The 12,570-nt window shown below is 39.4% G+C and overlaps 1 protein-coding gene across 12 annotated transcripts in view; it reads left to right on the top strand.

Annotated features, from left to right (window-relative positions):
* ENOX1 (ecto-NOX disulfide-thiol exchanger 1) overlaps positions 1-12,570 on the top strand; it is a 376,319-nt gene that overhangs the window by 289,937 nt on the left and 73,812 nt on the right. For all 12 annotated transcript variants that reach the window (XM_030473000.1, XM_030472916.1, XM_030472995.2 and 9 more), the window contains one exon: positions 4,947-5,159. In XM_030473000.1, the coding sequence (XP_030328860.1) occupies positions 4,947-5,159 (213 nt within the window). The remainder of the gene's footprint in view (positions 1-4,946; positions 5,160-12,570) is intronic.

Below are 12,570 nucleotides of genomic sequence, written 5' to 3'. Positions count from 1 at the left end.
GGTCAGCTTAACAGTAACCTTGGCCATACATTTGGCTGCAGTTCTATGGAGTTTGCATCTCGAACTGGCCTTTACCACTTTCCTATAATAGCTGAACTGGGCTTAGTTTGACAAACTGGAACTGGAATGTGATCAGCAAGCAGCTCAAGACAGCCCTGAGGCCAGTGTAGCCATGAGCAGAGAGGGCCAGTGCTGAGCAGCTGGGGAGGAGGCAGGGGCCACAGCATCTTCCTATGGCACAGCTACAGCTGACAGAGGACAGGCTGTCAATCAGAGGCAAATAGATGAGACATATCCCACGAGTTACCTCCTGTTACACACCCTGCAGCACCATCATTCTCAGTCCTCACAAGGATACCTTTGAGGGGTGTTTGTTGACTGGATTTCTACTGATCAGGTCAGAGCTTAGCATAAAGACACACCAGCCCCTTCCCATCTGCTAGAAGGGACAGAGAAAAATTATATCATTAATGCAACCCAAAACATATGCAGCCAGCATAGGAGCTTTCTAGGTGTAGTCATTAGGATAAAGAACAATAGCTCTCTCTTTTTAACATCCCCTTGCAAGCCTAGGAGATTGCATTAGAGGAGCAAGATTAGGGGCAAGAGATAGTATGTGCTGACTCTGGGCAACACCATGGCCCGTAGGACAACATAGAAGGACTGCTGTGATTTGTTGATTCAAACAACACTTGAAGTCTCAAGTGTTATATGAATCATCTCAGATACTTTTCAAAGATTTGAGAAAGCCTATGGTTGGGAAGATACTAACAAGGCTAAAAGCCTTGTAGCCCAATGTTTGATCTTGTCCTATCTAGAGGTCCAGGATATAATGTCACTCTCAAAATACAGAAATATAAAGTTAGCTATATTTTCAATATATCTATAAATGTAAAAATGATAGTAATGAGTGTTTCAGTGCCTGGCTTCACAGTGATGGATTAGTCTATTTCTCTTCTAATGGCTAAGGCCTTAGACACCATTACCCAAGTTGTGAAAGCACCTTATGGAGGTGCTTAACACTGAGAAATAAATAGTCACAACATTTCAGATTACTCTGAGCTGAATTCTGCCCTGTGTTAAGGAAACTCCATAAACAGAAAGTAAAATCTCTGTTTTCAACACTTTTTCCCAGTACACCATTTTGTAGCAGTTCTTGTCATAGCTGCTTCTATTAAAAAGTTCATTCCACTTGGAGTTGCTTAAAGTTGCTCAAATTACAAGCAGAAAACTGCAAAACATTTGTCAACAATTTTTCTTTTTTTTTTTTTGTAATATAGAAATATCCCTGTTGACAATTTGCCAGGCAGCTTAGGGATGCATTTTCTTTCCTTTATATTTCATTTCATCTAAGTTGGGAGCTAGAATTTAAGCACCAAATATCTTCAGTAGATATAAGAGAAATTTGAAATATCTTATCTCTAAGAGCTGTGATTGAGTCTAGCAGCACCTGGAAATCTGTCAGCAGACACCCAGCGAGCCACCCTCAATAGATGGGTAATATTAAAACAATATAGCATGCGTCACAGCTTGCAGTAAAACTGAAAACCCAACACAGGTACACAAATGCTGGGTAGGTGGCTGTATCTGGTGTACTTGTGTATCAGTTGGGATTACTCTGACTAAATGTAGATGTCTGTGGCAGAGATGTCTATATATGAGTAGGTCACCCTAGACTCCCTTTACAGCCATTTGAAGCAGGCACTTCTGGGGCACGGTTCACCTCACCCTCTAATACACAGCTAAAACAGGACTAGTGAAGCCTGTCCAACGAGTGTCCATCTCTTCCAATTGAATGTACCAGGATCCTGGGGTTACTAAGTCAGATGTTGACATGAAGGAGATGAATCCTGCCTTATTTGCTTAAAACATGCTGTAACTTGAAGGAGAAAAAAGCTTTAGGTGTGAAAAATAATTTGTCATGTGCTCATTTTAAAAGAACAATTACATATGGCAGCATGTTTTATATAAATGAATTTATTTAAAGGGTATGTTTTTAAACACTGTATATTTATGTGCATCCTACTGCAAGGAAATAATTTTGAACAGAATTAGGAGTTTTGTTTTATTTTTTTAACGAATGGCTGCAATCATAAGGCAGTTCATGCTCTGCTTAAATTAGATTCCATTGCTGCATTTCTTTTACTATTTATCTACTAAATAAAAAATAAATGAACAATCTGGTATAAAATTCTGATTTTCTAAATGAACCTCTGATTGCTCAGAAAGAGTCACTGCAATCTGGATGAAGAAAATTAATTCACGGTGAGTTACCTTATGCCAGTCACTGAGTAGTCAACTCAAGAATATAGAAGTTAAATTGAAGGTGAAAGAAGGAAATTTTAAAACTGTAAAGAAAAGATTTTATAAACTAATGTGCTCCTGTTGTGCATATATTACCGCTAGCATTTTTTAATGCATCTTCTAATTATGTAATCAATGGAGATACTGATGTTTACCAATGAAAGGATTTTTTCCTGCTAGTGCAGAGCCATGAATTAACTATAACAGGCCCACAGACCTCTGCAGCTCCCTGGAAGTATAGTATGTTGAAAACATGGGCATGACAGCATGGGTTGAATCTTTGTGGCGGAAGGAAGGCATGTTTATGAACATCCCTTACATACACCAACTTTGCCTGATAAAAACAAAGGGGTGTTTTAATATAGCAAAACAACACACGGATGATTACTGGAGAGAGATTAAAGAAATAAAAAGGGAGAATGTTTCTGTGCAACTGGTTTTCCTCATGTACCTCCGTGAAACATTTTTGCTCAGTGCTGCGCACTGTTTCTTCACAGGTCACAGTGTACCTCTTCAGAGTGCTTCCGTGCACCATTTCTCCCAACTTTGCTGTTCATGTCTTGACCTAGATTGAATGGAATAATTGACTCTAAATGGTACTTCAGTGTTGGGTGATAAATTATATGTGATGATCTACAATGATGTCTACAAGGAAAAAAGAGCAGCATTCATCTGTAGTTATGCTTTACTCACAATCAGGCACATCCTTGGTGTTAACAGGCTGGTGCCATCCACAGAGTGACCTGACTGTACAGAATGTTGGAAATTGCATGATAACATTGCCAGAAGCCATTGCAGGTTATTCTTACTGACTACTGTAATTATAATAAGCATTATGTTGCAGGGATGAGTTCTTGGCTGTACTGGATCCATGACATTCAGCTCCCATGCAATTCAGCAGGCTGAAGATTTTGCCCAAGGCTGTTGGAGACCTTAATCCTAGTGTTTTCTTGCAACCTCACTCATCAGACCCACTTAATACATACCTGCCATGTATGTATCCAGCAAAGCTTGGAAGTGGAGTCTAATCTAAGAGGACAATATGAAAAGAAAAGATGCCTATCTGACTTTTTCTCTCCAGAGACAATTATTTAATGAATTATGATGATGAATCACATGTTAATGTAACATCACAACAGATACGTCATTGTACAAGGAAGGATGATATGATGTTCTTATTTTGCAATTCTTTTCAGGGATCTTAGGCAAACATGCCTCTCCAGCTGTGGAGAGCAAAGCCTATTGCTGTAGCTGAAAGCATGTTTCACTTATTAAGATGCTAAAGATCATGCAATGTAAAATGTATGCTTCACAGGCTGTGGGCACAGAGCATGTCACTAGTTCTCTCTGTACCGTAGGCTTCTTGCCTTGTAGGAAAGTGATTACTGATTCAGAATAGAAGCCCAAATCATCACTTAAGAATTAGTATTTCATTGTTCTTTGTACGTGGAAAGCAGAGTCTTACAAACTATGTCCCACATTTCTGTACCCTGTAACACAGTTGGTTGGGTTTAGTATTTTCCAGTTTTCATTTTAAGTGTCTTCTGGTTATAACTATATTACTTCTCCCCACTGTAACTGTTAGCTTCTCCTATAGAAAGGCATACCTACCATCTAAAATATATATAAAAAAATCTAACCAAGAAGGACTAATAAGATGTTTAAAATGATTTGTTGGGAAATGGAAGTTTTATAGAATATAATCCTGGGGTAAAAATAAGACCAAATTGCGCAAAAATGGTTCCACAGGAAGACACTCTGTTGTAATAATATTTTCTTGCAGTTCAGCCTGAATGGGGCTTAAAAAGAAGTGTGTCCTCTTAATTCTGATGAAGGCAGAAGTGTAATGGATGCTGCACTAAGAGTCTTCTGAGAAAGCTGAGAGCACTGTCAGAGGAAAGAAAATTATTTGGGGAGGGAGTGCACAAAATCTAGCCATCAGTTTTGGCAATCTTTCTGCAGAGAAATACAATTTTAGTTACCTGTAACCGTAAAGCTGTAATCCAGGTGTTTGCCTGGATTCGTCTGGAATCCTTTAAAAAAAAAAAAGGTAAAACAAAATACAGACGAATCATACAAAACAAACACAGACACATCATCTGTTCAAAGCAGTTCCTTGTAATTAATCAGTGCTTCGAGGAGGAATTGTTCAGCCTTGTCATTGTTCATTAATTAAGAATGTGATGTTAGTGAAATCTGTTGACAAAAGTACAGCTGAGCTCAAGCTCCAAGACTGAGCTTTTGGATGAGCAGATTAACGTGGACACATTTCATTTCTTCAGTGGGGTCCAGTAACATAGGGGTCTCCTCACTCCCACTGTAAAGTCATTCCGTATCACTGAACGGCTTAAGGGAGACATTGTGAAAGCAAAAAGTCAGGCCACAGGAAAGGGGGGAGGGGGTGCTTTTTATTGTGAGAAAGCCATTAAAATAAGCAGGAGACAAGTCTTGAAGGAAGATTTATATACCTTCATGTGCAGTATTGGCTTCTTACATCTGATGCAACAAAGTCCCAAAAGTTGCCCAAAATGATATACTGCAAGCAGGATTTATGGTGATTTTAATGTGACACGGAGCAGAAAATGTGTTCTCGGCAGGATATTTATGCCTGCAATTTAAAACCTGTGCTTTGATTGTTCTAGATGATAGCAAGTTTTCAGAGGCCATTACAGTGCTGCTTACCTGGATTGAGCGAGGTGAGGTGAATCGTCGCTCTGCAAACCAGTTTTATTCGATGGTGCAATCAGCCAACAGCCACGTTCGCCGGCTCATGAATGAAAAGGCTGCTCATGAGCAAGAAATGGAGCAAGCCAAGGAGAGTTTCAAAAATGCCTTAACAGGGATCCTCACTCAATGTAAGTAACTCCTTTTTGTCCACTGTTGTTGTAGTGATAGTGGTGGTGGTAGTAGTAGTTTTTTTATTATTTTGTTTGTTTGGGGGTAAGTAGTTGCGATGCAGTCATATTCTACTTCATATCCTATTCCATACTCTATGGCAATTTGGAGGAACAAGGACCATTCCTAAGAGCTTATTTCTCAAGGTGAGCAAAGTTTCAGTAGTTTTTTTATTAATAGACAAAGATGTGCTCTATGCATAATGTCTACTGTTGCATAGACATAACACTTCAGGAACGGACCAGACTGAAGCCTCCCTGCTCTGAGCAATCAGGCTTATGTGGAGAGAGGTGATATGTAGCCTGTGTGTTGCAGCTAGTTAACTAGGCCACTTACAGAATAGAGGACAATTATCTTATATTTTTAGTCTGGGTTTAGGTAAAAGGAAGAAGGATTCAGCAACTTTTAGGGACATATTCACAGTGTACAGGCCATCCCCACAGTAGAAGTATACGCTGTACTGCTGCTGGCATCGGGACTGCTTGGCTGATATAATGCCAGTATTAATTTGGCAGATAAACTGCCTTAAATATTTAGTGCTGGCAGCTATTTTCTTAGTATGGAAATATAATCAATGAAGTTACCTTAATGAGGTTCCCTCAATGAGGTTCCCTCATGAAACAATAATCAGGATACTTACCTAGAAGTGTTCTTCAAATGGAAGGAAAGAGGATAGAGGAGAGGAGAGGAGAAAGGAGAGACGAGAAAAAAGAAAATATGAGAAGACAGGAGAAAAAAGTAAAGACAAGAAGGAGAAAGAAAACCAATTTCATTGTTGATGGTTTTTAATATGTCTACTCATGGCTGCTCAAGCAAGAGGCTTTATGATACTCAGAAGGGTGGAGCATGAAGTCAGCTCTCATATGCAAGTTAAAAACAAAAACCAAGACAATTCTCCAGATGGAGGGCAATGCACTTGTTACACTGTAATTTCTGAATCACACTCCTAATCTTTATGTTAAAAAGTGAGCCCTAAATGCTTTTATGCAACATTTTTCTGGTCCCTCAGTGGTAATCCTTCAGAAGTTAGGGCTGAAAGCATTAATTTGGATGGGCTTGCCTTGGTTAGGAGAGCAGCCCCTGGAAGCTTCCTGCATATATCATGGAGAGCTCAGCATCCCAGAAGACCAGTTCACCCCGGGGCACTAATTAAATGTCCTTCTATTTAGAGCTTAGATTCATGAATTTATGAAGAAAGAGTTTGGGCCAAAAGCATTTGATTTCTGAGGACATATGTTCAGTGGGTAAATTCTAAAGACCAGCTAATTCCCTTCGTGATTTGCTAGGCAATGCCATCTTCCATCTCAGCATCTAAAAGATGGTGTGAGGAGCAGAGATGCAGGCACCACGCATGGCCATGCTATTTGGTTCACACCAGGCCCTCTAGTTTTGTGTGCAGCAGCCAGCCCTAGCGCTCAGAAATGCCTTCTTCAGCTGCATTAAAAAAAAATCCCCCACTGTCAGCAGGCAGAACTTTAGTTAAATCAGTCTAAATTAGCCCATTTGTCACCAACCGTTGTAGAACATCTGTCACTTGGAAATAGACATCCCTGTAGTTTCAGGTGGAAACTTGCAGTTTTGGCTATCTAGTTTGTTCCAATGATGTGCTGAATGATGAACTTATGAAAATGAGAATGGGTTTGGCTTCAATACATGAGTTTCGCAGTGCCACAGTCACAGCTATGCCTGGAAGCAGAGAGTTTCTGACAGACCTGGCCTAGGAGGACAAGGTCAGCAAAAAAACAGGCTCAGGGAAGGGTGTTACACTCTGTGGATTTTATAAGAACAAATTTTACGAGCTTTCCAGATGCTCCACATATTGGTTATTTTATAAACATAATAAACGTTGGCCATTATTAGCATTAGTGTGTCTTCTTGAAATGCTCTGCAAACTTACTACAAACAGATGGATACTGTTTCTGCTTTACACATGTATATGCTTAAGATTGCTAAACATGGAGACTGTGAAATGAGCTTCCCTTTCTCTAGAATTTTCCTGTGTTTGAATTGATCTGAGGTTTTCATGCATCCTTGTCCATTGTTTACCTACAGCCTTGTCTAATCTGTTATGATGTCACTTGCTTTATGAAGAAGAATTTGAAAATACTAGATGTCCAAAATAGGTGTGTGTGATCTATTAAATTCTGCAGAGTGACAAAAATAACACTTCTGCTGTTCTGCAGTAAGGATCCAAAAGTCTAGTGTAATGCTGCAGCTGTGTGGCCATTTGACATAAATATTACAGTACTTCTAAAATACCATGTGGCATTTGTCTGTCATGAACTAGGTCAGATGTCCAACTCTGAGCTGGCCATTCTGGGCTTTCTTTGCAGTCAGCAGAGAAAAATAAGCACCTCCAGGGAATGAGTCATCAGACCGACCTCATGGTGCTCTTCCAGTGAGATGAATCATCCCTTGGAGGTGCCATTATTTCTCTGCTGCCCATAGAGGATTCCCAGGGGGCCTAGCTCAGAACCAGATGTCCAGCTTTTTACATGCCTTGTGCAGAGCAGGTTAAGCACACTTACTGTGTGTAGTCTTGATACAGAAGGATGTAGTGTAAGGGAAGAACTTGGAGTTAGATAAAAATGCCAGCACTGTAGCAGTGAGTGTTATGGGGAGTAAAGTAGAAATACATTAGGAAAATGGGCTTCAAGTGCACTCACCTGAAACACACACACATCAATGTGGGTCTCAGTATAAAATACTTTCTTACTAATGAGGATTAGTGTGGCCAGAACATTTCATCTTATGGCCCAACTACTAAAGAAGTACAGGAATTGAAATCCCTGCTACACATTTCTTCCTGGAGGTATTTAGAAGATTACCAAGAGGATTACCCCTAAAAATTTGGGTCAAGTGTTCAGCATGTGAATTAATTACCTGACCAGAATACTCGTGCCAGGATAATCTGTGAAATAAAGCGTATTACTGCTGTCAGACCACCAATTTACAGCCCCTGATTTAAGTTCTACAGGGAGTCTTAGCGTTGTTATGATGCTTCTTCGGTTATTTAAGGGGTAAAGAGAGAAAAATGTCCACTTCCTTCTTTTTTATTAAATCATTTAGTTTTTCAAGATTTGAATCTGGTTGTTTTTTAGGAGTTTTTATGGTTCTTTCTTTGTGGTTTGATTTCTAAATTCTTCTGCTTTGCTTCCACTGCACAGTTACATGTGACACTGCTCCCTGACTTTCCATGCATCTCTGTTTCATTTCCTCCCAAAACCCACCTTTTCAGCCTAAGGCTTATAGATGTTGATCCTCATGTTTAAGAAAAATGGAAGCCCTAGAGACATCTGCATTGGGCTGGTTTTTTTAGGCTACACCAAAGCTGCAATTCTCTCATCTGACTTTCTCCTCCATTCACTGTAAACTTCATCTACCTTTTAGTGAGATTTCAGACTATTTAGTGCAGTCTCCCTTGACAACATTTTCAAAAGTACCTATAGGTGAGTGAAGATGCCAAATCACATATTCAAAAGTTAATTTGATATCTCAAGAGTCAGATATACAAGGGGGTGGAAGTGTCCCAGTGTGCAAGTAGATAGATACACAGTGTAATGAACAGAAGTGCCCCATGGCTGGGTACTGAGCAGCTTATGACACTCACGTATTTGGTCATTTTTGTCAATTTTACTAATGGATGCCTCTTTAAGGGACTTAGGCATCAGGTCCCCATCAGGGTCTATGAACCACTCTCTCATGCTTGTGGTGAAAAATGAGAGGGTGTGTTTTTATCATGGAGCCCCCCAGTCAGATTACCTCCTTGTCACATGGTGGCCTTCGCTTTCATTCTCTCCTTGAACTTCTGGGAAGTTCAGTGCATAGTGATGAGGATGATCTTTTGGAAAAATACGTTTAAATACCCTGAATGCCAGTGAAGGAACTGAATTTAAGCCTCCTTTCTTTCAAGAGCGCTCTAAATGGTGAGGTCCAGTGTTCTGAAAGGTGGTATTGACCTTCCTTAGGGTGTTTGACAGACAGCTTTTAGGCACCTGATCCAGAACAATGCCAGCTAGAGGGAGATGTCTCTCCAGGAGATTAGGAGGTTTTTTGTCTCCCTGCCTCCTGTAACACTGCGCTGGACAGAGAGAACAGCTGTGTCTATGGTACATCGCCATCTAGGGAATGTGCCTAGCAGCTAGTAAAGGCAATGGCAATCCAGTGTAGCAATCCCCAGCACTCAGTATTCAGGGCTGGTATACACCAGTAGTCCACCCTGATATTCCCAGAAGACCTTATGGACAAGCTATATACTGACAACTTGTTTTTTCATTTCAGCTACTAAATGTCATGCCGTCATAATAAACAATAAAAGCAAAACTGTGATGAAGTTTAACATAATTTACAAGTGACAGGATGCAATCTTCAGTAGTACTGCTGGAGTATTCGTAAACTGTAAAATAGATGTTTCCATTAACTAAAAAGAAAATGTTGGGATCTTTTTCTTGGTGCAGTTCTAATTGTGGTCAGGGACCCAAACCTTGTAGTTTTTAGCCACTTATGACATTTTAAAATACAGAGATTCATATCTGTGGATAAAAGTGGCATTATTAACTCTTTCAAAGAGGGGAAGAGACAGCATCTGAGTGAGTCCCTACTTTGCCTGGCCAATAGGCTGATTTCTGAGAGAGTCAGAAAAAGCGCTGCAATTTTCATAATGTCTCTGGTGGACATTTGCCACAAAATCCATAGTGGGAGAGGAAAAGCCATCTGTATGTGAGTGGTATCCCAGCTTAACAAGGAGCTGTGATCAGAGTGATATGCTATCCTCTGAATCTAACAGCTCCCACATAGGCACACTATGGCACTATGCTGATGTGGGTGAGGGGGAAAGTGGGGAGTAACTCCAGGGCAACTGGAGTATTAGGCACCATCTAAAATAAGTGCACAGCACCACCAACAAGAATTTTATGACAACTCTGCCTGCCATTGCCTGCTTTGATTTTTTTGAAAATGTTCTCAAGATCTGAGCTGCATAGTCCACTTCCAGTTATTGTGTAGATATTCTTTCTCTCTTGCTATCTACCGAAAAAAAAGAGTTTTCACTCCACAGCTGAATATACAGGGTCCCTGACACTATTTTTCTGCTGCCAATAACCTGGTTTGCTTCCTTATGCTCTTGTATTGCATGTAAATGTGTACATGGAAGTAGAAACAAAGAATCTTTCAAGAAGCCGTGAAGCCAAAGAAACCTGAAATTAGAAGATTATGCAGTTTACCTGCTTAGCTTGTTGCTAAGCATCTTTAGCCCTTTTATTCATGACACAAGCTATAAAACTAGATGCAACTTTGAGCTGATTCAGTAAGGCTGTTTATTAAGAAGAATCAAAGGTTTGAGGAACAGACTGTGTGTCATGTCCCCCTCCTTGGGAAGGTCAGAAATTTCCCCTTGAGTTTTCCCTCCCTTCCTACTGCAGGACTTCAGTGGTGTATTAGAGTACACTGACTTTTTATCAATTAGTTAGTGGATTTTTGCTATAAATACCCATCTCCTCCTCAAAAAAAAAAAAAAAAAAAAAATTGTGAAGGGAAATTCATTCTCAACAGACTGAATGAAATTATCTCTTCAGGTTTGTTCATTTTCATTCTCTGACATCTCTGGATATGATTTGATCTGTTTTAACATTATCAGTGCCTTCACAGATTTTTTTTATATAAAAAAAAGTAGGAAAAAAAAGTTAAAAATCCTTTCTGAGCATTCTTCAATAAAGGATTGAGATCAGTTTTGTTTTTCTCATTACAGGCTCACTTCAAAAGTTGCTCTCGTACTTTAGAAAAGGTAAAATTTACATTGCTGTGATGGTGATTACCAAAAGCACCATCTTATCTGATTTGCTTTACATTCCTTACTGAAGTCATTTCTCCCAGTAATCCTTCCACTTTTTAGTATATTCTCTTAGTACTAAAAATACAGCCAGTTACATTACAGATACTGAAAGCATGCTGGTTAAAATTCTCTTAGAAGTCAGGCTTGTTACACACATTCATGCTTTCCGAGAATTCTTTCAATTGCTCTGCATTAATAAAAACTTTTAAAAGGATTTTCCCGCTCGTTAATTGTCCAGTCTTACAGTCTTTCTTTCATTTGCCAGTGACTAATTTGAAAATATGAGCTTACTTTATGTGCAATTTTTAGGTCATCATTAAGCTCTTTGTGAAAGAGATTGAGTCATATAATGTGTTTTCACAGTGCAGCCCAGATCTCAGTTGGTGTCATAGAATGCCATTATAATACAAATAAAAACATTAATCATTCATGTCATTAGTTGCTACTGTTACTTTCTACCTTGATGTATTTCTAAAAAAAAAATAAATACAAAATAGCCTCCACAATCTATCCAGTCCCTTTTGATTAGCTCATTTAGTCAGTGTGCTCTTTGCTTCCTTCTGTACCAATAATTTGTCCAGTGAAGCTCAGCTGGGGATCTCTATCCTTTTTTACTTGTCCTCCCATTTTCTGTCTCATGTACACGTGTTCTCAAAAGCATTTCTATCCAGGATGCTGTGGCAGTAGGAGAGAATAGAGATGAAAGACTCCATTTCTATTTCACCTTGCACTCTTACAATTCCTCTCCACTTTCTGGTAGCATAACCCTTTGTGGTTGCAACCTTGTAGTATTTCAGATAGCTTATTCCTTTGTGTTTCATTTTCTTTGAATTTCTTTGTTCCTTTCATTGTCTGTAGCCTTCACTCCACTAAAGTCAATAGGAATCTTGGTATGGATGTAGGCATGGCCAGAATTTCAACAGCAGCTCTTCTCCTGTTATTTTTAAGACTTTTTTTTTGTTGTTGTTTTATTTAATTTAGGCCATTAAATATGCATGGTGGGTTTTTAACAAAATAGAAGCACTGCTTCCAAAGATGTTTCAGTCTAAGGCCCCATTTTGGCAAGTCACACCACTTGCGTGGATCCTGCAGATTTCCTGGATAATGAAGCAAACTTGAAAGCCAATAAGCATGTGTTTGAATCACATGGAAATCTCTGCTTGATTTTGAGCAGCCTTGTTGAGTAGAGATGGAGGTAAGGGCCTGATGCTTCACAGAACTGAATTGTAAGTGTGTGGAAATGAACAGTGAGGGATGAGAGTAAGACGTTAAAGCAAGGAAGGAAATTTGGAGGTTTCACCCAAAAGGTTTTCTGAATTGGTTGTGCATATCATGCAGCCTGCACATCTAAAACTGTTTATGTTGGTTATAAGTGAATGAAAAAACCTTATAAATATGAGTATGAATAGCCCTATGCAACTATTACTGATTGAAATACTTACTCCCTTCAGTAGGCACTAGTCTTGCTTCATGTCAAATCACTGGATTTGTCCCAAATGGTGTAGTTTGTGATGGTAACTAAGAGATGTTATGGGGGCAGG

The sequence above is a fragment of the Strigops habroptila genome, chromosome 2 (genome assembly GCF_004027225.2).
Source record: "Strigops habroptila isolate Jane chromosome 2, bStrHab1.2.pri, whole genome shotgun sequence".
NCBI classification, from domain to species: domain Eukaryota; kingdom Metazoa; phylum Chordata; class Aves; order Psittaciformes; family Psittacidae; genus Strigops; species Strigops habroptila.
This window is presented reverse-complemented; position numbering and strand designations above follow the sequence as displayed.